Source organism: Plodia interpunctella, chromosome 23 (assembly GCF_027563975.2).
Source record: "Plodia interpunctella isolate USDA-ARS_2022_Savannah chromosome 23, ilPloInte3.2, whole genome shotgun sequence".
NCBI lineage: Eukaryota > Metazoa > Arthropoda > Insecta > Lepidoptera > Pyralidae > Plodia > Plodia interpunctella.
This window is the reverse complement of record NC_071316.1, coordinates 1,314,563-1,339,575: the sequence shown is the minus strand read 5'-3', so window position 1 is coordinate 1,339,575 and position 25,013 is coordinate 1,314,563. Positions and strand designations below refer to the sequence as shown.

At 37.5% G+C, this 25,013-nt stretch overlaps 1 protein-coding gene across 4 annotated transcripts in view; it reads left to right on the top strand.

Moving 5' to 3' along the window:
* Window positions 1-25,013, top strand: part of dop (drop out) — a 73,054-nt gene that overhangs the window by 14,116 nt on the left and 33,925 nt on the right. For 2 of the 4 annotated variants that reach the window (XM_064436780.1, XM_064436779.1), the window contains exons 2-10: window positions 2,544-2,632; window positions 4,790-4,864; window positions 14,036-14,172; window positions 17,011-17,031; window positions 19,501-19,576; window positions 21,910-22,013; window positions 23,233-23,358; window positions 24,049-24,171; window positions 24,649-24,730. In XM_064436780.1, the coding sequence (XP_064292850.1) occupies window positions 2,544-2,632; window positions 4,790-4,864; window positions 14,036-14,172; window positions 17,011-17,031; window positions 19,501-19,576; window positions 21,910-22,013; window positions 23,233-23,358; window positions 24,049-24,171; window positions 24,649-24,730 (833 nt within the window). The remainder of the gene's footprint in view (window positions 1-2,543; window positions 2,633-4,789; window positions 4,865-14,035; window positions 14,173-17,010; window positions 17,032-19,500; window positions 19,577-21,909; window positions 22,014-23,232; window positions 23,359-24,048; window positions 24,172-24,648; window positions 24,731-25,013) is intronic. The other 2 variants (XM_053763212.2, XM_053763211.2) reach the window with 1 other exon arrangement.

Here is a 25,013-nt window from a genome sequence, read left to right as displayed (position 1 = left end):
TTTTATGTTTGAGGCGAGTAATCTCCGAAACTACCGAACCGATTTCAAAAATTCTTTTACCATTAGAAAGGTAATTATCTAAGATTGCTATAGGCTATATTTTATCTTAAAATTTCCCGAAGCCCCGGGCGCCATCTAGTCAATAATAAAGGACAACGAATATTTTAAGCGTAGTAAGCACATTTCTCTTCGATTGTACAACTAACGCTTACTTGCACAGTGGCGCAAGTTTTGATCAAGTGGAATACGTATCGTTTGATTAACGACCCACATATATTTAGTTAAGTGACTATTTGCTTGATAGAATTGATTTATCGTCTTTTCGAAAATTATTGGTTTTCGATAGTATTTTTATTGCTTTATTGGTGCGCCCTGGTGCGCTCAAAACCTTTGGAAAATGCTACTAATATTACAAAAGGGAGAGTTATTGTGTAATGGATGTATGTTTGTAACTTTCATGCGCTTCTAGATCTTGATGGATATCGATGAAAGGTACACGTGCAAGATGAAAAAAATAATACAAAAGTGACTGTTTATCCAACTGTTGCTGTGTTACATAAATATATGGAAATCAAATTAAAACTATAAATTTAGGTAATGTTTTGCTTGTGTAAATAAAATCGATACGAAGCATAAACAATTTTGGCTTATAAAGATATTAGCTTTTGCCTGCGGCATGGCTCGCGTAAATTTCCCATGAGAACCCTATGTCCTTCTCCATACTTCAAACATATGCAAAATTTCAGGAAGATAGGTTGAGTAGGTAGAGCGCGAAGAGGTAACACGCTTTCGCATAGTAGTTATAGGATTAGGATTAGGCCTCAAATCAACAATTTTGAATAAACAAACAACAACGTGTTTATTGTGATCTTGACCACTGTGTTGACGCTGTTGGAAAATTTCGTTGAAAACTACGCGTTTTATATTAAAATTTTAGTATATAAATATTTAATTGATTGATCTCTGACAAAAATTTCATTCGGCAATATTGGCGTCAATATTTATTCAATTCATATAAATATTATGGCATTTGCTTGCGGCTTCGCTCGCGTGAATTTTGTTTTATTGTCGTCATATCCGTGCTGTAAACCGTCGATGAGCTTCCTCGTCAGGAGCCGATCCTGGGTGCACCGGATGCATCGGGTCATGCTTATATCACAATAATGTATTGTCGTGGAAACTGAAGCGACGTGGGAAATTTCAACTCTGCAGGTCAACTGGAACTAGGAGAGATCTAACTTGCAAGATTCGATTACAAACAGAAAAGCAACAACATTGAGACAGATGAAAATAAAAAAAAAAAAAATTAAAAAAAAAAAAAGATTGTCGGTCCGTCTAGTTGTTACTCGTGTGTGACGTCAGAGAACTTCGTAAATAATGTAACGCGTTTTATATTTAAAAACATTTATTCTAGGCGCAGCAGAGGCATGTCACAAGTCACAATATTACAGAAACTCGCTGACCGAACGCATGAGTGAATACAGGTTTTGAGTGATCGCGTTAGATACAAGTCCTCTATGGAAAATATTTTGTGAATATAGGTTTTGGTTTAGTTTTTGTTAAGTCGTCATTTCAATATTTCCTATAGTTTAACTGTACCATCCTTGTTCTCCATCAGGTGTTCCAGTTTTCAAAATAATTACATATACCCTATATGTTACCCAGGCTAAAATAGTCCAGTAGTTCCGAAGATTAACGTGTACAAACAGACAGACATAGAGACAGATTTTTTTTTCAAATTCTTACTCGGTTGCTGTGACTCTAACGCCTAATTTTATGTAAATTTATTCAATGTGTAGGAAATTTTTTTCTACTGTTTTATTATATGTATTGATGATATTGACGATTATTCGAAAACAACCAAATATTGGAAACTAAAATTAATTAAGAATGCCAATCATCAGAGTTTTCAGGTTTTTCTTTTACAAAAATACTTATGGTTTTAGTGTGATCACAAAAAAAACTTTTGTAACATCTGTCTTTATTGTCTCTGTATTTACTCCTGCGTCAATGGTGTATGCTCTGTGGGTAGTCATCGTGTGTTTGTTTGGTTCGTGTGGTGCGTCTAAATTGGTTCATTATCTGATAGGTATAGCCATGCCAAGAATTCACTGTTTGGCCCATTTACCTACCGGCTGACGTCGAATACCGGCATTTTGTTTTGATGTCATCCGAATGTGTGCGCAAATCGAATGGTATGCGATGTTTTTGTACGAATCACAGATTTATACATTACTTGTACGAATTGTGTAATTTGTATCGTTGTTTGTCGGTTTTTATTCCGAGAATAGGTATGTTGAAAATACTGTTGTGTGTGGTTCCCGTCTTAGTTGCCGTTAACACCACTCCGTATACTTCGACTTCATCTGCGCTTTGTAAATCGACAGTAGACTTAGATTTAAGTAAATTTTTGACATCACTAAGTGATCATTCTGAATTGAATAAAGATTTTTGATTTTGAATAGTGATAGATCATCGAGTCAGTGCAAACGACGAATCATAAAATCTCATAAATAAACTAACAATTCTTCTATTTATTCCAGATGCGGGGAAGAACACTCGCAGCAGTAACCTGGTGCGCATGCGCAGGTCTGCCCTCGGGAAGTCGGCGCCCACGCTATCCGTTCACGTGGTAAGATTATAATAACTTTAATACGATACAATACAACGTCTTTCTCCCTTACGGGTTAACAGTGCAACAAGTACTTGATAAATCAATGATACCGTCATAAATGATTTAAAAAAAACGTCTGATATTCCGAATTGATACGATATCTCGGTAGCGTAAAATGTCATCAAGCCGGGGATCGAAACTGGGACCTCCAGTGTAGCAGACACTGGAGGTCCCAGTTTCGATCCCCGGTCAGGTCACGATGGAAAATGGTCTTTTTCTTTTCCGGGTCTTGGATGTTTATGTGCGAGTGTTGTACAGTCGTTGAGTTAGTACCGCATAACACAGCTCTCGAACTTACTTTGGGGCTAACTCAATCTTATATGAAGAGGAAAAAGTGTACCTATTCGGCCATTACATATTTTGCCATGTAGCAGAAACACACTAATCCATACGCATATAATAAATGCGAAAGTCTGCTGTCTGTTCCGCTTGCACGTCTAAACCGCTGGACCGATTTTGATTAAATTTGGTATGCATATAGTTAAAGGCTCCCGTTTAAACATAGGGTAGATTTTTTTCTTCAAAAATCATCCTCCGATTGACTATAATTGGAGGTGAAAGTTTTTATTCCGCTTTCGCAGAGTAACACAGACAGACAGATAGACAGACATAATGTACGGAATTTCGCTGATATTAGTATGGATTTTATCGGTTGTGTTCACAACCTGCCTGGATGTGTCTTTGGGCATTTTGCGTCTTAAAGGAATAAACTTGTATTAGAAATTGTCCTTTCTTTCTTTCATAACAATTTTTTACGATTCAAAAACGAACGAGGTCATTGCACCCTGTAGGCACGCCCAAAAGTCATTCGTAAATAACTCTGAATTTACGAGACCGTATGTACGTACATATAGGTACACAGTGTATTGCATGTCCTGTTATTCTACATCCACGTTATGGCGACTACACACTGTCGCCGAACTCGGACAGATACCGCCGCGAATGAATGAACATCGCGTAGTTTGTATGAGAGCTTTTATTTACCGCAATGAAAAACCAGCAATGTATGCCGTACCGGTGTACTGTTTGTCGATACTGTATAGCCATTATTCGGCTATAATACCGGTGAACTTGCAATGGATTTTGTTAAGTTGACGTGTTGTTGACTGTACAGTTTAGTTCGTAAATTACACGGGTGTTATGAACGGTAATATACCGGTTTTGGAAAATTATCGGGTATTGGTATTAGTGGTGTGTACTATTCGTTTTTTAGTTTTGGTCTGATGTGCCTGTGGACTTTTGCGACTGGGTCAAAAAAGCCGTTTTACTTTAGACTTATTTAGGTTCCAGTAAAGGATAAAAATAGCAAACAAAAAAAATATCACGTAGACACCTGTAGTACCTGCCGGAGGGCAATACCTCCGGAACGAGTAGTATTTTTAAGGGTGGACACAATCCTACTAATATTAAAAATACAAAAGTTTGTGAGGACGTACTTATATGTGTATGTTTGCCCTCTTTCACGCAAAATCAATTATTACTATATACATATAACCTGAACATAGGGTACTTTTTATCCCGAAATTCCCACGGGAGCAAAGCCCCGGGGCGCAGTGCTAAAATAATCCTCATCAAGCATAGGACGTTGTTCTTGTCGGCGGATCTATGATGGTCGGATGATCTATCCTCAGCTATCGATTTTAATACTTATCTGTAATAATAATAATCTATGTATTTTTTTAATTATTTCTTACCTCTTATCAAGCGTGTTATTGCTAACAATGGTGTCAGATTATCTTTCTTTATTATTACCTACCGTCTGTTTTTAATAGCATGTTTATGTGTCCCACTGCTGGGGAAAGGTCTGCCATTTTGTCTTTCTATAATAATAATCTGAAACGTAAAATGAATGCATCATCTATCTATTGGTAGAAAAAGGCTTAGGCTTTAAGTCGTCTGACTTTTTTATGTAACAAAGTTTAAAATATAAACGATAGCTTAACAGCCCTATAACTTAATGTTTACAAGTAGTGTAGAGAAAATAGAAATAAACATTAACCAACAACGGTAGCAATTAAACGTCATTGCTTAGGTTTAGTAATAGGTTTGACCGCTCCTAAGCACTGACGTTTAATTCATACATTATCCCACTTCTGATTAAATGTCTGTCCACAGAAAGAGCCATGCACCGTGTCCAGACGGCCGTCGCGGCTGCCTCCACCGCCTCCGCACCACAGGTTGTCCCTTGTGGTGAGTACATTTGTTTTCTTGGTGGCACTCCTCACTTTCATTTGGAGTGTTGACAATTCTAACACTGACTAAATAATTTTTTTTCACCTCCCCTAACTTTTATCCAGCAGTGGGACTCAAACAGGTAATGAAAATATATATAACATTTTTTTAATGCGACCAGATGTGACCATGCACAATAATAAAATCCATACTAATATTGTACAAGTGAAAGTCTGCCTGTTCCGCTTTCACGGCTAAACCACTGTACCGATTTTGATGAAATTTAGCATGCATATAGTTAAAGACCGCCTTTCAAACATAGGATGCTTTTAAAATAATGGGGGGTGAAATTTTGTATGAAAACATGTCTGTACCGCTTTCGCAGAGAAATACACGCGGGCGGAGTCGCGGGCAAAGGCTAGTGACCTATAAATCGACTACGCATTCTACTGTCATTGAACTTCACTATTACTCGATAGAGATAAACTCTATTTATGTGACCTATTTAACCCGTCGTTTTGTTTGGACAAACCGCAATTTAATTTTGTGTCCTTCTCGGGTTTAATTTGGCCGATATCAAACCGCATCTGTGCCAAATTGGTTTAAAATTGGCTCTGCTGTTAACTATTAAATAAATACTACCAAACGTAAGGTAATTATCATATGCTGAGGTTCTATTTGACCTTGTGCCAGCCACTGAGTTCCATATCCGTACCACTCGCCGTAAGGAGAGATTCCACTCCTACCACCATGACGGTTGGCGCTCAACTTTTCACGTAAATTCTTCCTGCGCTGTACTAAACTATGGAATAAACTCCCCTCAGCGGTGTTCCCTTATAGTTTCGACATTGGGGCTTTCAAGAAAGTGTCTATCGTTTTCTCAAAAAGTCGGCAACGCACCGGTGATCCGTATCGGGTTGCCGGTGTCCATGGGCTGCGGTGTTTGCTTACCATCAGGCAAGCCGCTTGTTTGCCAATTATATTATAAAATGTGTTCACATTAAACCTGTAAACGGCAAAAATCATTTTCCAAAGAGGGTCAACGTCAGACAGGATTGAAAATCAACTGTCGAATCGTGTCAAAATTTAAAAGTTCAATTTTGTTGTAGCTCGGCTTCGGAGCGTCATAGCTGTCAATGCAATCGGTATCGCGTTCTGTAGAGAGAGAGAGAGAGAGAGAGAGAGAGAGAGAGAGAGAGAGAGAGAGAGAGAGAGAGAGAGAGAGAGAGAGAGAGAGAGAGAGAGAGATCAAAAACTCTGACACAACTTTAGAGGAATGTATTTTTATGTTTTTGAAATTCTCCAAGTACACTGTTTATAAGAAAATCTTGTTAACCCAAGTAATATCTTTCGACGGCTCTGACCTTCTTTCTTATTTAATTAAATGTTTTGCTCCAAAAAAAAAGGGACCTTGCAATTTTTTTTTCGCAATTTTCTTGTGAACATTTTTTTTATCTGTGAAGTTTTCGTGAAGGCGGCAATGTGATGGTTATTTCCTTACTAGTGTTTATTTTATGCTCCTCCTCCAGTTTATGCTCTCTCATTTCCACGTGTTCCATTCTAATTCGAAACCCAGGGTCCACGTATAAATAAACCTTAAAATTTCGAAGAGTTGGCTCTGCCTTACCTTATCTTAAAATTTTATGTCCGTCAACCCTCTTTGGGAATGTAGTTATTGCCTTTTAGCTGCCAAGGCTATGTGTGTCCCTTCGTTCCCTAGTACGTCATCCACCGGAGGATATAAATCAGCCCAATTCGTTATACTGGATATAGCAAGCAACGAAAGCTCAAATATTCATAATAATTTCCTCTCATAATAATAAGTCAAGCAAATAACAATATGTGTGTGTCGGGATGTTTGTTTGTAGTTATTACACGGAATCTCTAGATCTTTGACTGTGATCTAGAAGCCAAGTTATTCCAGGCATCTCTTATTAGTTTCGGAGCTGGCGATTGCCCAATGCACACAGTCTGTACACGAATAGGGTAGCTAAAATGAATAATGTCCAATGCATATCTGTGTGTGTGTGTGCGACTTTGCTATTCACATCTCACGATCGAGTCGATTTGCAGTGAGACGTTGCTCAGCTAACCAATCACAGCGCGCCATTGTGACGCGACGACAGCCTCGCCTCAATGTGATTGGTTCGCTGCGTCTCACTTCGAATCAATTCGATAGTGAGAAGTGAAATGAAAACCCGTACTTCGCCAGTTCTCGCACATTTTTACTCGACAAATCTTTTTTACCACCGACATCTGAATTATAAACAATATTGACTTTTTCCTTGGTGAAAGGTATAAAATTGGGTCTTTAACTTATATAAAATAGACGTACGTACGTACGAGCAAAACAGAGCAAGTATCGTGAAACCTCGTGATCCGAAAAGAAAATTTTCAGGCTATATTTCCTTATGAAAACTTTGTTCACCCGTGCAACGGGCGGACTTAATGCTAAAAGCATTCTCTAGCAGTCAACCTTCGGGAAAAACTGATAGATTATTCATTGCGATAGGTGTAAGACAGCTATATTGTATGTCAAAGATTTTTTTTTCTATTTTCCCTTTCGTTGGAACACATGTACAGTCAACACACATCAACCTACCCGAATATATAGCAAACTCGTCGCTATTACCGCGCCATAGAGGTTAATGCAGGGTAACTTGATGTGTTGTTGACTGTATGTTACCTTATTACGACCTGACCTGTTTGTTACCTGACAACCTCGGTGGCGCAGTGGTAAAGTGGCTTGCCCCTGAACCGAGAGGTCCCAGATTCGATCCCCGGTCGGATCATGATGGAAAATGATCTTTTTCTGATTGGCCCGGGTCTTGAATGTTTATCTATATATGTATTTGTTATAAAATACAGTATCGTTGAGTTAGTATCCCATAACACAAGTCTCGAACTTACTTTGGGGCTAGCTCAATCTGTGTGATTTGTCCTAATATATAATATATTATTCTCACCACAAAATGTTATTATAACATCTTGTGGTAATAGATAATTCAAAGGTAATATAATATTAATCAGAAATACATAGTCTACAAAATACTCGTCTCATCTCTGCGGTGTATCAAGGCCTTCTCTAGGATTACTCGGGTTGTGTAATATTACTGTTTTGTTTATAATGTGGTTATATTGTTACGACATTGTAAATTATTGGCCGATGCAATTTCGCGATAAAAGCGATAAAATTATGTGTGCTCTCTCTCTCTCTCTCATTTCGAATGTGCTCTGGGTCAGTTTAAAAAATGTACCAAATTTAATCGAAATCCTTCCTGTAGATTTTGCGATATTCAAAGTTTCATTCGCTTCAAATTGGCGGGACCAGTATCGAGTCTCCAGTCGATCTTCACATTGTAAGTTATTTGCATTTATAATATTTTGAAAAGATATTTTGATTTTTTGTGGTTTCGTATTTTTTAAAGTAACTTTCCGCTGTCTGTCCCTATATATGCTTAGATCATTAAAACTACTCAACGGATTTGGATGCGAATTGTTAATAGATAGTGTGATTCCTGAAGAAAGTTATTATGGTTTTACCCGTGCGCAGGCGTGACGAGCCGCTAGTTCCCATATAAAATGGACTCAAATGCTCCATTTTGTACCCAAAATTTAACAGCCCTCGTAACAGCCCCTTGGTGATAATATATCCTTAATGTATTACTCCATAAACGTTGTATTGACTACTTGAACGATCAGAGACGTCGTATCGCAGCAATAAGATGGTTGTGTAAGCGAGACCGAGTAATAGTCTTTAAGGGGAAGTTATCATGTTTAATATAAATGTTTTATGGCTGGTCAGCTCGATCTTTTATATATATATATATATATATATATATATATATATATATATATATATATATATATATATATATATATATATATATATATATATATATATATATATATAGTATAATTAGCCAAATATATTTTCCTTTCATCAGCACTTGATTTTGACCATGTAAAAATTATACATAAATTTATATTTAAAAAATGGTAAGCCCTTCTGCCATAATAGGGACCAACACTGTTTGAATGAGTTTCTTTCGGCATTTCTTCTCAGCAGTGGTCGTTCCGAAATGCTAGTAGTTTGTAGCTTTGGTAATCATCATTTAATTTAGAATATGACGTGAAAAAGTGCCTGTGAAGGCCTAATTTCTGAATCAATGATTTGATTTTGATTTTAAATTTACCATAATACAACCACACCACCATTAAATTACCACAATATAATTAGGTACATTCATTGCGGGCTTTGAACTTTTGAACAACTTCTTTCACTTCAAAATTGGTTGTCTACTTTTTTAAAATAAAGCAATTTTAGTTCCACATCCGTTGACATCGCAAGTCATATCCATATAAAATCCTTGAGTAACCGGAGCATATTCATAAAATATGATAGCGGTGGTCCAGCGGTTAAGATGCGCGCGCGTGTGTCAAGTGAGGTCGATACCTCGTCATGGGTTTGTATACCAATCTGACACATGTATAGTGGTTTTCATAGGCCGCGGCGTAAGTAAAACATCATGAGGAAACCTGTATACTGGTTGACTATTTAGTTTACTTGTGTTAATGCGATTGCTTGTCACTACACGGTAATAAAAAGTCACTTGAATAAAATCTGACACCACTTTTAGCAATAACACACTCGTTATACGATTATGATAAAATATATAACTTCTCCTTAAGTCGTTAGCGTGCGTTGTGTCACAGTTAATGCTGTCGTTAATATGTTTACACTGCGGCGACCCTTAATAGCTAATGTTTATCTGTTTGCGCGCATCTCGAAAACTTCTCCATTGTGCTTCGGGATTTGGCAAGTCAATTATTTATAAGACATACTTATTTTTATGTTTATTAATTTAAATTGTACAACTAAACCTTCCTCGGGGAATCACAATATCTATTGGTGAGAACCGCATGAAAATCCGTGCAGTAGTTTTTGAGTTTATCGCGAACAGACAAATACACTGCGTATGATTATAAACAGCTAAAAATTAACTTTTGATGTACAAAAATAAATTACCAGATGAGTGGCTGAAAAGGATATGTCAATCATAATTAGATCTGATCAAATCAATTCTAATGTCCGGCTCGAAGGACCAGTTGTTTGGAGTTGATTGAAAGGGTTAGTGTTATTTTTCTATTTACACATGGGAACGTTCACACTGTACACTTGTACAGTCAACCGCTTTACAAAGTTACACTGCAATGATCTTTGTGTAGCGGCCAATATAAGGGATTTTGTATGTGGGTAGTTTTGATGTTCTGTGTACACTTACTGTGCTTGTTTATGTCCGCACATGTGTGCGGACATAAACAAGCATCATAAACAAGCTTTTATTGTCGTCTAGAGAGGTTTTGTTGCATTCAACACGTGACAAAAAATAACAATGTCCGTCCTGTAAACCGTTGGGGAGTTCTCTCATTAGGAGCCGATTCTGATAATAATACATAGTTATAACAATTTAAGCGACGACGTGGAAAATTTAAACTTTGTAGGACAAGTAGAAGTAGATGAAATTTAACTTGTAACATTTTGTTACAGACAGATAGACAGACATTGGGACAGGTGAAACTGGATAAAGACTTGTAAAAATAAAGTTTAGTTCCGGTTAGGATTGTGTAAAAGAGCAGGAAAGATCGAAATTGGGAACGCGTAAAAATGAGAAAGACGTATGATGAAAGAGAGGGATAGCAATAATTTATAAGTTGAATAGGTACCGCCTTAAAAGCTAATACCGGCTCCACAACAGTTTGCCAAACTTTAGCAGATTCGGTATACAATGCCAGTTTTTCATTGCGGTAAATAAAATCACTCTTAGTAACTACTCTGATTACTCGGCGTGTGTCTGAATTCGTCGACAGCGTGGAGCGGGCATAAGGTTTGTGTCGTTGAGCGAAGTTTTTGCGTCAATTGTTTTTTACCAATGTTCGGTCATGCTCCCTAAATAGGGACTGGCTTTACGCGTTTTCTTCATTAACTTAAAAAAAAAACTTGACTCACTTGATGTTTTCAATGGGATTAATAATTAAGACTTATATTTTGTATGGTTTTTATATGGTTATACGGTCCATCCGGTCGGTTCATGACGGCAAATGATGTTTTTCTGATTGGCTCGGGTCTTGGATGTTTATCTATATATGTATTTGTTATAAAATATAGTATTGTTGATTTAGTAAACCATAACACAAGTCTCGAACTTACTTTTAGGGCTGTGTGATTTGTCCTAATGTATTTATATTTATTTATTATGGGGAGTCAACGCAGCCGTTGGACGTTGCGACACCCTGGTGTTGTCACCCCAAGGTGTCTTATAAGCAATACCCACTTTGTTGCCTATAGGGTATTTTGCCATAGTAATTACATGACCTCTCTCACTCTTCAAACCGGAACACAACAACGTAAGCACTGCTGTTTGTCGGCTGAAATAGATGTTACTTAGATACAAGTTTATTCGTTACACAAATTAAAAACCCTATTAAGCCGAATAGATTTTCATGAAACATGGATCTTAGTCATGTTTTATGAAAATCTCGGGATAAACGGGGCTTCGCTCCCGTGGGAATTTTGGGATCCCTAGAAGAAGGACATAGTGGGGGAATCCATATGTCCCGTACTTCAAACTACGTGTATGCAAAATTTCAAGACGATCGGTTATGCAGTTAAAGCGTGAATAGGTAACAAACAAACTTACTTCCGCATTTATATAATATTAGTTTTATATCTTGTGAAAATAAGGGTTTATTGTTACTTTAAACTGCCTTATCGGTCCACAAACGGTATCGAAGCACTTAACTGTATTATGCTGCAGTCTATAAAACATAATATATGAGTACATTATTTAGGTACATTCACTTATTTTACGCTATTGGAATGCAGACAGACAGACGACATACACGTGGTCTAACTAACCAAAGTCTGTATACGAGTATTAGCCACTAGGTCGGTGGATAGACGTAAAAGTTATGTCAGAAGCCTTCAGGCGATTTGATTAAAATCTGAATAATATAAAATGTACCACAGGCGGTCTTCTCAACCATTGGACAAGCACAGCCTTATAGACATTTCTCGAATGCTCTAATGACGCGACGCGAATGAATTAATTTTGCGTAGCTAGTGTGAGAGCTTCTATTTACCGCAATGAAAATTCAGTAATGTATATGACGAATCCTACAAAGTTTCCGCGATAATGTATAGACGTGATAATAAAAGTTGTGTAACGATTTGCGGGCCTGAGGCAGACGGAACGGGGAATCGGTTCCGTACTGGCTCCGCCCCCTTTACGTGACGTCGACATTTTAGTGGTGCTCAAGTAGGTAGATAGAGATACACCGGTTCCTTCTCTATATTTGGTTCGTGGGTTTCTCCCTACTTAGTTTCCACATACATAATAAAAAAGTTTGTGAGGCGAGCCATTCTTTTTTCTGACTCCATAGATAGATCAGCATCGTGAGTCATGAATCGTGTTGCACGGTTGTTGAAGGCATCGATTCGCGACCGGTTCGTACAGTCAACTGCATATTGTCCAGTCATGTGCCATAGCGAATTCAAACTTATCACCGCTGCGTAAGTCTAATGTCGGCTAATATACATTATCGGCAAACAGATTGCCGAACTTTGCTGGGTTCGATATTGTTGCGACTATAGCAACATTAAGTTTAGTTTTTATTAATATTTACTACAAGCAACATTATAATGTACCTTTTTAAAAAAAAAACATTGTAATGTATCTACCCTGTCTGTTTTCTTCTTCCTGTGTGTGCCTTAATAAACGCATCGTCACGAAACCCGCAAATTTAATTCCCAGCGACGAACCTAACCCAGCACCATAAAACACAGTCCACTAACAATCTGATATATTTTGCTGGTTTTTCTTTGCGGAAACTACTCAATGTACCATCAATCGTGTTGGTATAGCTCAGAGTTCGCCCATTGTGCATAGCTGGGTTGCTATAAGGTTGTTTGTGTATTGTTTAAGCGTTGGTGATAATCAATGATTGCGGTATTATTTGTGAGATTTATATCAACGCAAGCAAAATCCGTCGTCAATGTACGTCGGATTCGACAAGATTCTCAATGTTCTTAGTCGACGATACATAGCGTATATCTTTCAATAGTGCTAGGCTTTTCTAGAAGTTATTATTTAACTTGTAATGTATGTATGTATGTTCGGGTGGAGTCTTGTAACTCAATTTTGAAGCAGATATTTTCAACCGGTTGATCTGAAATTTTGTACACTTGTTTATTTTGAATGACAATGCATTATTATGATAAGCATGACCCATGAACATGATGGTGCACGTGCACCCAATAACGGCTCCCGACGAGGGAACTCCTCAACGGTTTACTGCACGGACATAATTTTTTGTCACGCAATAAGATCGGAAGAATAAAAAGCTTGTGTTAAAAATGTAATTTTTGCATCAAATAACTTATTTCAATAATTCGTTTGTGAGATCTGCGCTGTTGTGATTTGATAAAATGGTTTGTTGTTGTGTTTGGATTCCACTTCTGTGAATGGTTGGTACAGATTATGAAATATAATCTCCTTTCTAACTCCTTGTCACGATCCACAAGTTGATCGCTAACAATGTCAATTGTGTTTTGTTAAGCCGTGCACGAACTTAACGCAGCCTCAAATCTGTAAATAGCTTTAGATTTAATTCGAAGGGACAAAATGACTTATCTCTTTCTCGTATCTTCGTCCCTTTGTTTCCTTCGTTCTGTTCTCAGTTGCAGTTGCATTACTTGACGAAATCTGAGATCAACGCAAAAAACAAACAAAATTAGACAATTCGATTTAGATTTTACAACCGGTCGCCTGCCCGATTTCAATCCTCCTTGGGAATGCTGATGTTGCCCATCAGCTGCCGAAGCGATGTCTCGTGGAGTATATGCTCCTTTTCTAGGTCCTTACGTAGGAACCACACGTGACAATATGTTTTTATAGCAAACACCGCAGCCCGTGCTTCGGAGGGCACGTAAAGCCGTTGATTCATGTTGTGTTGTTTGCCCGCCAATTCGTAATGGGCCCGCGGGTGGCCCAAACTCCTTATCCAGCCGTGAGGAAGGCCAGTGCCCCAGCAGTGGGGACGTTGACGCAGCTCAATAGTAGGCTCATAATGGCTTCACAATCATCTCTGTATTTCATCCAAAACATGAACTAGTACCTTTTTTCGCAGGTGGGGTCGAACCGCTGCAGCTCCCCGGGCACGGGCCCGCTGTCCCCGGCCGAGGGCCCCCGCTGGCCGCACGCGCACCACGCTCACCCACTGCACCACGCGCTGCTGTCGTCGAGCGTCAAGCGCGGCAAGGAGCTGTGAGTATACTTGTGACGTCACATGTGACAGACCGCTCCCCAGGCCGGGAGCCCCCGGTGGCATAGGGAATTTTTTGTCCCGATATTCCCACAGGAGCGAAGCTCCGGTACGCAACTAGTGAATTATGCTGTAAATCGCTTTAGTGGAGGGAGGGCTAATGTTTTATTTGTGGTGTGCTTCCTATCCCACTATATTTCCTATATCTTCATAGATCTATTTAGCATGTACCATTTGAAAATAAAGAACTAAGCTGTTATATTATATGATATATAATATGGTAAACCATGATTGTTTACTTATTTGATTGATATCCAAACAAACACACACCCCCAGATATGGTATTACGCCCAGTTTTTCCCATGAAGCCGGGCGCATGGGTTTGCAACTGGGCAAATTCTGGGCATACACGCATAGCTATGAACACGCCTGATAAATAAGTCAATAATATTCGTGGTAGATAAATTAAAATAAGAGACAAATAGTCGTACAATCAAAATGCAGTGTAGCATCAAGTTCCAAGCGAACTGTTTGCCGAGAGAGTATAGCCGACATTTGAGTTTAATAAAATATTACTACTAGTAAATGAATAGTATGAGAATAGTAATTTCTTGAAATTCTCGTGCCGTTAAGAAATCTCGTGTTTCCAATTACATAGTCTGTTTCATCAAGTCATCAGTTTGATATGTCATTATTGAGAGCGTCATTTGAAAACGTCATAACGTCATATGATCTAACGATTGACCATTGCGTTGAAAATAAAATGAGCACAGAAGGGACACCCCAGAAATCTCTGTGCTGAATGGTGATAGAAATTTAGTTGCTAACACATAGTATACTTTTTATCTCGAAATTCCCACGGGAGCGAAGTCCTGTAGCGCAGCTAGTTGTGTTATAGTTCGATTTATTGTGCATTACAACAAGGGCTATAAAATCTATAAATTGTAACTTGTTAAAATAATAATTTCCGAACACCCATAAATATAAAAGCTTCGAAATGTGAGGACAATTGAAAAAATACGAACATCATGTAACTCGCTTCCCAGTTTGCCGTCCTATTCCTATGCCATAAAAATAATAATTAAAAAAAAGAAATTAATATAAACACGAAAAAAATACTTACTATGTTTATGTATTTAAAACGTGTGTTATTAAATTATAAAATGTATATTTAAAACAATGGTAATGGTAAGCCCCTCGGGCATGATAGGGTAACCTAACCAACACTGTTTAAATGAATTCTTCTCCGAACCTTGTAAGTATTGGGTATTTAATTTAGAATATGACGTGAAAAACTGCCTGTCAAGGCCTAATTTCTGAATAAATGATTTGATTTGATTTTGTAATTGTTTGGTAACTATAATTTGAAATAGTGAACAACTTTTAACAAAATAGTTTACAGTTCTACACTCACTTTTATTTATGCAATACGCATAATGAATAATGACCGTTTACATAATAGCTGTTATCTCGTGAACCATAATAGTATAATAACGGTATGCAACATAATTAGAGAAGATACTAGATGGAAATAACTTGTTTTGGTGCATTACTGTTGTTAGACAAGATAAATTGTATGGAAAAATACCGATGTAGATTCAGCGTTCTTCATGTGTATTTATTACTGAATGCAGGCCGTCAACTGCTTAAATTTTGTCTTATCCAGAGCTGATCTGAATGTAAAGTGAGCGGCCAATGAAGATTCCTCTCTCTCTCTCTCTCTCTCTCGCACATCTTGTTTTCCGTCTACGTCGACACGGAACCAGGATTTTTTTAAATTCGTCCTCCTAATTTTTAATATATATATATAAGACCTATATTTGTTAATTGACGTCCTTGGAGAAAAGCCTTCGGTGAAGTTTGTTGCGCCGCTTCTTCTTCACCTGCGCTTTGGAAGCCGGCAGTAGACTTAGTTTAAGTAATTTTTTTGACGTCAATAAGTGATGTATATCATCCTAAATTGAAAATAAAGAATTTTGAATTTGAATTTAGAATAATACTAACATTAGGCAAACAGACATGCGGTCCATCAGGGTCCATCTGATGGTGCGTGGTCACCGTACCATATATACGTGGTAACATCTGTGGTGTGGTGCTGAGAAGAAATGCCGAAAGAAACTCATTCAAACAGTGTTATGGTTATGTAAAAATTGTAAACCCTTCTGGTATAATAGGGACCTATGCCTGAATGGCTTACCATTTTTTAAATATAAATTTATGTTGCTTCGAGAAAAGGATGGTACGGCCGTGGCGCTTTTTTACTCGACTTGGAGGGGTATTGCCGTGCCCCCAGATACGACAAAAAGATTTTATTCTAGCATAAAATCTTTTTTTAAGCTTTTTTTATTATTTACCATAACTCTTCTTAAATACTAATGAAATATAAATACAATCAAATTTACGTAATTATTAATCAGTCAAATGAAGTCATTCGTCAAAATTAAATTTTACCTCGACGTTCGCTCGTTCGTTCGAGATCGCAAGATTAAATTTGTATAGTGACTAGATTCTTGGATTCAAGTGAAAAAACCTAACAAAATCATATACCGTTTATTTTGGCCGGACACGTAATAAAAAAGCCTAACTATTTCTAGCATTAACCGCTTAGCAGCCCAAGTTGCAGAGCAATTTAATATGCGAGTGACTGTACTATAATACGATAAAGTACGACGACGTACGACTGTACGATAAAATACAAAACACTTTATTAAAGCACCTTTAAATAAACTATTTGTCAAATAGATAAACAGAAGTTAACGATGTTAAACATAGGGGGCGTGTGTGCGTGTTTGTTAAGCGTCAGCTCCGAAACTGTGATTAAATGTTGTTTACATGTCTAGCTTGAGTAGTAGTAAGGATATGTAAGTATTTTCCTAGCATATTATACCACATCTGTTTTTATCTGTTTGTATGTTGGTCTGTATCACCTTTCATATCCATTACGCCGAATTTTTTTGTACTTTGCACACTGCTTTTTTTTTTCTTTTATTTATTTTCACTTATCCTGTCTGTCTGTCTGACGTGACGATTTTTGCTAGAACTTGAATGAAAGGATAATAACTATAATAATATCTAGAATAGGAAGTGGAAAGCCGAGAAGGGCTTCTAGAGGGTTACAGGTATCAAACGCAAAATCCCCTAAAGACTACTTGGATACATCAAAACAAGCAACTTTTATTCTACGACTTTTCGTGATTAGAATTTTTTTTTTTTCATATAAAAAAAAAAAGCCTAACCTAACCTAACCTAATTTGCGATTCTACACATCTTAACTCTATGTAATAGCCAAGCAACACGAGACAGTACATCAGCGTTATGTAGCGGAATCGAACATAGAGTTAACGTTTTATAGAAACGACATTAAAACTAAATCCGTTTATACAAAAGTCGTAGAACAAAAGATGTTAGTCTCTATGTACCTTATGCGCCTTTGGAAGGTTATGCGTTAGATACCAGTAACCCAGTATAGACAAAATAAAGGAGAAGTTGTACTACGTCAAATAGATGGCTGATGATAGGTAGACATGGAAGTCCACAGAAAAGAACAACGCTCTTAAATTATCCGGGAATGCCGGCAGCTCAGTGAAAACTTTGATATTAACGTTGTGCATTTTTGACGTCTTACGAATTTTCTATCAGGTCACGTGCCCTGACACGAGTTTAACATTCACCCCACATCGCAAAAAGTGCACAAGGACGTTTAGAAAAGAAAAAAAGTTTTCACTAAAAGCTAAAGAAGTTTTCACTTCAAAAAAATGTCTGTCTATAATCAGATTTGATTAACAGCCATTTTTTTGAAGCCAAGTTAAATTTGTATCTATAATTTTGTATCCTTCTTACATTAAAACGAAGTCCTCTGCCGCGTGTCTTTCATGGGGTTCCGTATCTCAAAAGAAAAAAAAAATAGCGATAAACTCAAAAATAGTGTACGGATTTTCATGTGGTTTTCGCTAATAGATTGTGTGATTACTGAGCAAAGGGTTAGGACTGGACGCTAGTTGTAATAAATTTCACTCCGCTTGTCCTCGGAATTGATTTTTTTTTATAAACTTATCAATTTACGAAAACAATTATCTAGAAACTGTATAAATCATATCATCAATTACTTTATCTGATTGTTGATAAGTATAATTAATTGTAAGCTAATTAGGTATATTGACTCAAAAATACTCGGAATGATACGTGACGAAGCCAATTCCACTAAGAATTAGAAACATTATCTTCTTTAAAAATCTACCATCGCCCCCTTTGGGAATGCTGTTGATGCCTATCACCTGTTAAGGCGTCTTACCCCTTTATCGCCACTTACGACACCCGCGAGATGGTAGTGAGTGGTTATTCTATGGCAGATATCATAATCATTATGTTAACACAAAAAAAATCACATTAATTCATAAAAGAATTTATTTTCACATTTATAATATTAAGGGCAACCAGAATTGTACCTTTTACCGTGGGGTAAAGTTGCTGCGTATTTCGTGGGGTAAATTCGTCGCTATTACCGTGGCAAAAAATTCAGACAGGTAACATGATATGCGGTCGATTACACAAACAAACACATTACGTTGCAATATCTCGTCAGTATAGTCAAATTTATAAACAAATGTGACTAACATATGACTAAACAACATACTCATTTTAATGACGGCTATATACTATGGGCTGCCAGTTCGCCAAACTTGGCGGTTTCGACGTACACTGATGGTTTTTCCTTGTGGTAATAAAGGAATCATACATACATATTACGCAATGCACATTCGCGTTGGAATCTGTGAGTTTGGTGATAGTGTGTAGCCGGCATAAGATTGATCACCTTCACTTTCTGATATATATGTATATGAATGTCATCACGAGGGCGTGGTTGATTGATAAATTGTAGATTGTTACTATGATAATAATGTATTTCTTGTAGTAAAACATTATGAGTAAACTTTGTTGATTCATATTTTTAAAATAATTTTAGATATGTCCAGCGGTCCATCCAGGCTTCGCGCGGGTAAAACCATAATAAATTAAATTAAAGACCGTACAAAAATCAGTCCGGTAGTTTTTGAGTTTATCGCGTTCATACAGAGATTGTAGGACGGACGTCTTTTTATAATATGTAAGGATAAGTTTTTAAATGGTTTTGTTATACATGTCACACACGCTTTGGAATTTAATTTTTGAATAATTTTAATTTCGAAATAATAATGAGATGAAGAATTCAGGAATCGAGCAGGTATTGAACCCACGTCCCTGTCTGTGCATTTCGTAAAATCGACTCTAATTTTCTCATTTTCGATGGAGATAAATTGATTTAAATAAGTATAATGTATTGTTGTCAACAGCGATGGACGCAGGTGGTCCGTGGCGTCGCTGCCGTCCTCGGGCTACGGAACCACGCCTGGCAGCTCTAGTCTATCTGTGAGTACATCATCTGTCTCTCTCTCTCTCTCTCTCTCGTTGAGCGTCGGAGCCCAGGATTCGCTTTCCTACTTTTTCGTCTCCACTTCGCACGGTCGTCGGCATCCCTAGTTGTCAGACCATTGGCACGTATAACATCCTTGACGATTACATCATCTATATTAGCTTTTATCCTCGTATTCTCCTATATTTTGGTTATTCCCTATTTATATATATACATTATATATATATACACTCCATAAAGGTAAGTTTTTCTAAATTCCTTTTTCTACCTTTTTGTGTGTGTTTTTTATAGCTTTTTTTTAAATACAACCAAGCATGTACAGGCAAACACGCATGTGGCCTACCTGATGGTAACGGGTCACCGCAGCCTATGTACGCCGGCAATACCAAGGGTGTCACACGCATGTTGCCTATTTTGCCTCTTCCTGTCTAGCAAAATTGTAACAATATAGGAAATGTACATCGGCCATGATTATACCCTTTAAATAAATGATATTATTCTATGTAGATTTGACTGTAGATTTCACTGAAATTTGTTTTCAAAAATAAAACCCCTCAAAATCCTCCAGGGGGTGAAAAATTGTATGAAAATCACTTAGATACATGTTATATATTTGCTTAAAAGAATTCCTCAAACAAATATTGTAAATGATGCAATTAGGGTGAAATAAAAAATATATATATATTTAGATACTTTTTCTGTGGACGGAGCTGCGTGGAATATCTAGTATTTAACATAATGCTATATTGAATACAAGTGCAGCACATATATTCAAAACCACTCGCTCTCGGTGAATCACCTAATTTCCGGAATATTGGAATTCTAAGTACACTCATCTTATATGAAGCATGCTTATATATTATGGTTTATAAGTACTTATAAAACATGTTCAATTTAAATGATTATCGGAAGCGTTGATTAATTGATAAAAGTCGTGTTTATTTAATTCAATAGTACGTTTCAAATTTAAAGTCTCGAGTAAATTGACCTTGCGCCAGGTGAGTTCCGCAGCCGCACCACTCGTCGTAAGGAGAGATTCCACTCCTTCATCTTGGCGGTTGGCGCTCAACTACATTCCGATTTTCGAGTAACTTCCTCCTGCGCTGTACTAAACTATGGATTAAACTTCCCTCAGCAGTGTTACCTAATTTTTGCGACATTGGGGCTTATAAGAATAAAGTGTCGATTTCTCAAAAAGTCGGTAAAGCACCGGTGATCCGTATCGGGATGCCAGTGTCTATGCTACATATATACCATACGGCTACCTTCGTTTGTCTGTTATAGTATAAAAAATATATAGTTATACTATAAATATATTGAAGCGGTGGTGGTGTATTAGGTGAAGACGTTGTGGATCGAAAGGTCTCAGATTCGTACACTACTCGTGCCATATGAGTTTGTATACCAATCTGACTCATATATAGTAGTTTTCATAACCATCACTTGCTTCCGGTGAAGGAAAACCATCGTGAGGAAACCTGCACACTGGTGGACAATTTAGTTCACTAGTGTGTACGCGACTACCTGCCATGACGATTAGTAGCCGATGGCGGTAAGTACTCATAAAAGCCATATCAGATGCCTTTAGGGGACTTGAACAAGATCTGATACCAGTGTTAGCAATAACACACTCGATATAATGATAATGACTGTAAAAAAAGCCGTTTTGATCCGTTCGATTCCGTTTTGATACCTGGTATATCGTTCTTGTACGAGCAAAATGAAAGAAACTATATTTAAAGTTCTCTATATCTAAGTTTTTGATGACAGATATTATCCCATATCTTGACTGCACCCACAATGATAGTGTTTGATAGTGCTATATTTGTCTCTTATCGAGCAAAGCCATCGCATGTGGTCCAAGTTTGTTTGATAACAATGACATTGAAGTTTCTTTCCGTATTTGTTCAAGGAAAGGATGTGTAAACACCGAAACGTATGGTTATTTACCTAAATTAAAACTATTAAATGGTAAACGGCTCTGACTCAGCTTCGTCTACAGGAAAGTCCTCGAAATTGTTAGCTTTTGTGTTAATATTTGTTATTTATTATCCATCAAGGTTTGTTTTCGCTTTGGCCTTTCAAGTAATTAACGCTATCTAGGTATATAGATGGAAAAACGGATGACAACCCGTAATATTTGGGAGTAGGGTTGCCAACCTTGAAAATTTACATAAATCTTTTGTCACTTGACGTGTAATTTTTCATTCAAGAAGAGTTTTGGAGAAGTAGTATAAATAAATAGGTACAAATCACACAGATTGAGTTAAAATAAACGATACTATATTTTATGATAAACACATCATTGTTTTGCTATAATTTGTTTCAGTCACAATGCTCGTCGCAAGAGCGTCTGCTTGCAGTGCAAGCGGTGTGCGAGCCACCGCCGCGGGCGCCCTGTCCACATTGCCATCAGCACCAGAATTCTCTCAAGTAATTATCCTGGATTTGTTATGGATTTATTATACCTGGATTATGTCACTCGTGCTTTTTAACTTTATTTTGACTTTACTTGAGTATTTCCAAAAAACTTAATTTCTTGCGTGTAACAGTGGATATGAGACTGGGGTATGTTGATTAGTTAAGAGTACCTACTATTCTCGACCCATGCGTCAACTCGTGAACGGGTGCTGCCAGAGGGAACTGGTCATCTCGTTTCTCATATATTTTTATGTAAGTTAATTGTGTTTCACATCGATATATATATTATAATCAGCACTCGGATCACAATCATAACCTGTTTTTATATACCTTATGACTATGTACATTATGTACTTTTATAATATTATTAGAAAATAACATTGTAAGAAACAAAAATGGTAAGCCCTTCTGGCATGATAGGGACCAACACTGTTCAAATGAGTTTCTTTCGGCATTTCTTCTCAGCAGTGGTCGTTCCGAAATGCCAGTAGTTTGTAGCTTGTGAGAAATAAATATAAATATAAAATTGACGAGAAAAAGTGCCTGTGAAGGTCTAATTTCTGAATAAATGATTTGAATTTGATTTGAATTTCAATTCGACGAAAGAGATGAATTTATTCAGCTGAACTGGCATGGTCTCGATAGCTCAATGGTCAAGAGCACTGTCACAGATAGACAGGGGCACGGGTTCAATTCCCGCTCGATTCAAGAATTTTTTCATCTCATTATTATTTTCAAAAATTGTAACACCATGAAGAACATCAACACAAAGGCCTCCCTTTTTTCGCGCCACTTTCTACGATCCCGTGCCAGTCTCATCCATCGCTTTCCCGGCGGCCTAATAATGTCATCCTTCATAATACCTTTATTACACAAAACTCATATATTTGCATAAACTTTGAAGCGTCACTCGTAGCGGATTACTTTATGAATCGTCACTAGAAAGAGGCGTGTATCTAATGTAAGACATTAGAAACGCCCACATTGAGTACGTCGTTTACTTTTTTTTTATAATAAATGGAATTTGTACGATAAAGTGCAATTTAACAAACATAGGCTGTTTCTTTTATACATTCGGCTTAAGTATGCATTCGGCCGACCTGATGGAAAGCGCAGCCTATGGACGCCTGTAAAACCAATGGCATCACGTGCGCTTTGCTTTTGAAATCTTTTCACGCCCTGCATGTTTTGTATATTTTGTTAACATTTGTCTATATTTGTAAACTTGCAGTAGCTCACAAGGTAGCGGGATGAACAACTGGGCGTCACTATCAGATAGTGGGGGTAGTGGGCACGCGGGAGCGCGAGCACCTTCCCCACAGAGCCCCGCCAGAAGAGTGAGGAGTAGAAGCCTCAGGTATGGCTTACAGAGGTTTTGTTATATGGTGGCAGCTTCTTCTTCTTTGCGTGTCGATGGCAAATTAACGCTCTATTGGGTGCGGGTAATATATTCTTGCCAGAATCGAGCCACTTCGATGGCTTCATAGGAAGCTGCCATTAAGTCAGCCCGAGAAATTATGGCAAATCCAATTCCAATGGTGGCAGCTGTGGGATGGGCATGTGTGGGAATGAGCGCCATCTCCGCAGAGCCAGGTCAAAAATGTTAAGGAGTAGAAGTTTGAGATAAAATGTTCACAAAGTGTATATTGGTTGTAAAGTCTTTGTATTGCGTGGTGGCAGCAGTGGGAAATGCGTGGGACTGAGTGCCTTCCACGCAATGCCTTGTTAGATGATAAAGGAGTAGAAATCTTAAGAGTATTCACATAAAGTTGCGATGGGAGCTTCAAGTGTGCATTGCATTACTGTTAAATTTCAATAGATCGTGGTAAATCTTAGCTAAAATTGTGTGATTAAATAGGTAACATCTTGGGGCTGGGATGATGGATTGCGATGGGAGTTTAGAAATCAACCTCTGTCAACCTCCGTCAACCTAAAACGATAATGGGATGCGGAAACGTATCTTATAATAACAATGTTAATTACAAGGAGTGGTAATAAAATAGACACGGAAATAATTAAATGATTGTAAGATTTATTCGTTTTGCAGTTCACCGTCGCGGTCGCCAGGTGGCGCTGGTAGCGGCAGTGAAGCGAAAGATGACGCAGTGTCAGCTATGTCTTCACTGTTCGCCGCTCGGTTCCCGGCAGCGCAGCGGGCGATGGATGATAAGTACGATAGACTTTTCTATTTTTATATAAAGTATACAATAAATAAATAAATAAATGTATCCATGGACAAATCACACATACTGAGTTGGCCCCAAAGTTCAAGTCTTGTGTTATGGGTTACTAACTCGACGATAATATATTTCATAACATATACTTATATAGATAAGCCTCCAAGACCTAGGTCAATCTGAAAAAGGTTATTTTCTATCTTGACCTGACCGGGGATCGAACCCGGGGCCTCCAGTGTAGTAGTCCGGCGTGATGACCATTAGGCCACAGAGGTCGTCTAATATGTCTATATTTTAAGCCTATTTTGTGTCCCAATGCTGGACGAAGGCCTCCCCTTTCCGCTTCTGTAACTCTCAATTTAATGTCATTCTGTCAAGAATTATCTTGTGTTGCGCGTGATGTTTTGTTGTGTGTTTGTTAAGGTGTTTTATATAAATAAAAAATAAATTGTCTTTATTTCTCATTCCAGATTGCGGGCGTTAATAGAAGAGCTAACCGAATTAGACAAGAAGCCAGATCGAAATCCTATAGAACGATTTGTACAAAGACAGGTATTAATGTTTAACTGGTTTTTTAATCCTAATATGTACATGGAAAAGTATTTATATAACAAAACACTATATTTACTGTCAATGATATTTTTAAGGTAAATAATTAATATATTTTAGTTCTCATTAAGGTATATCAAGATTTTTGACTACGTAATAGTGACGTCGCAGTCTTTAAGTTCTATAAAAAGTTCACGACATTTTGAAAAATATTTTTGGTTTAACTTTTCATCAGTATTATTTGTACAGAAAAAAAAAACGTAATTGTGTTTTATTAAATACAGAT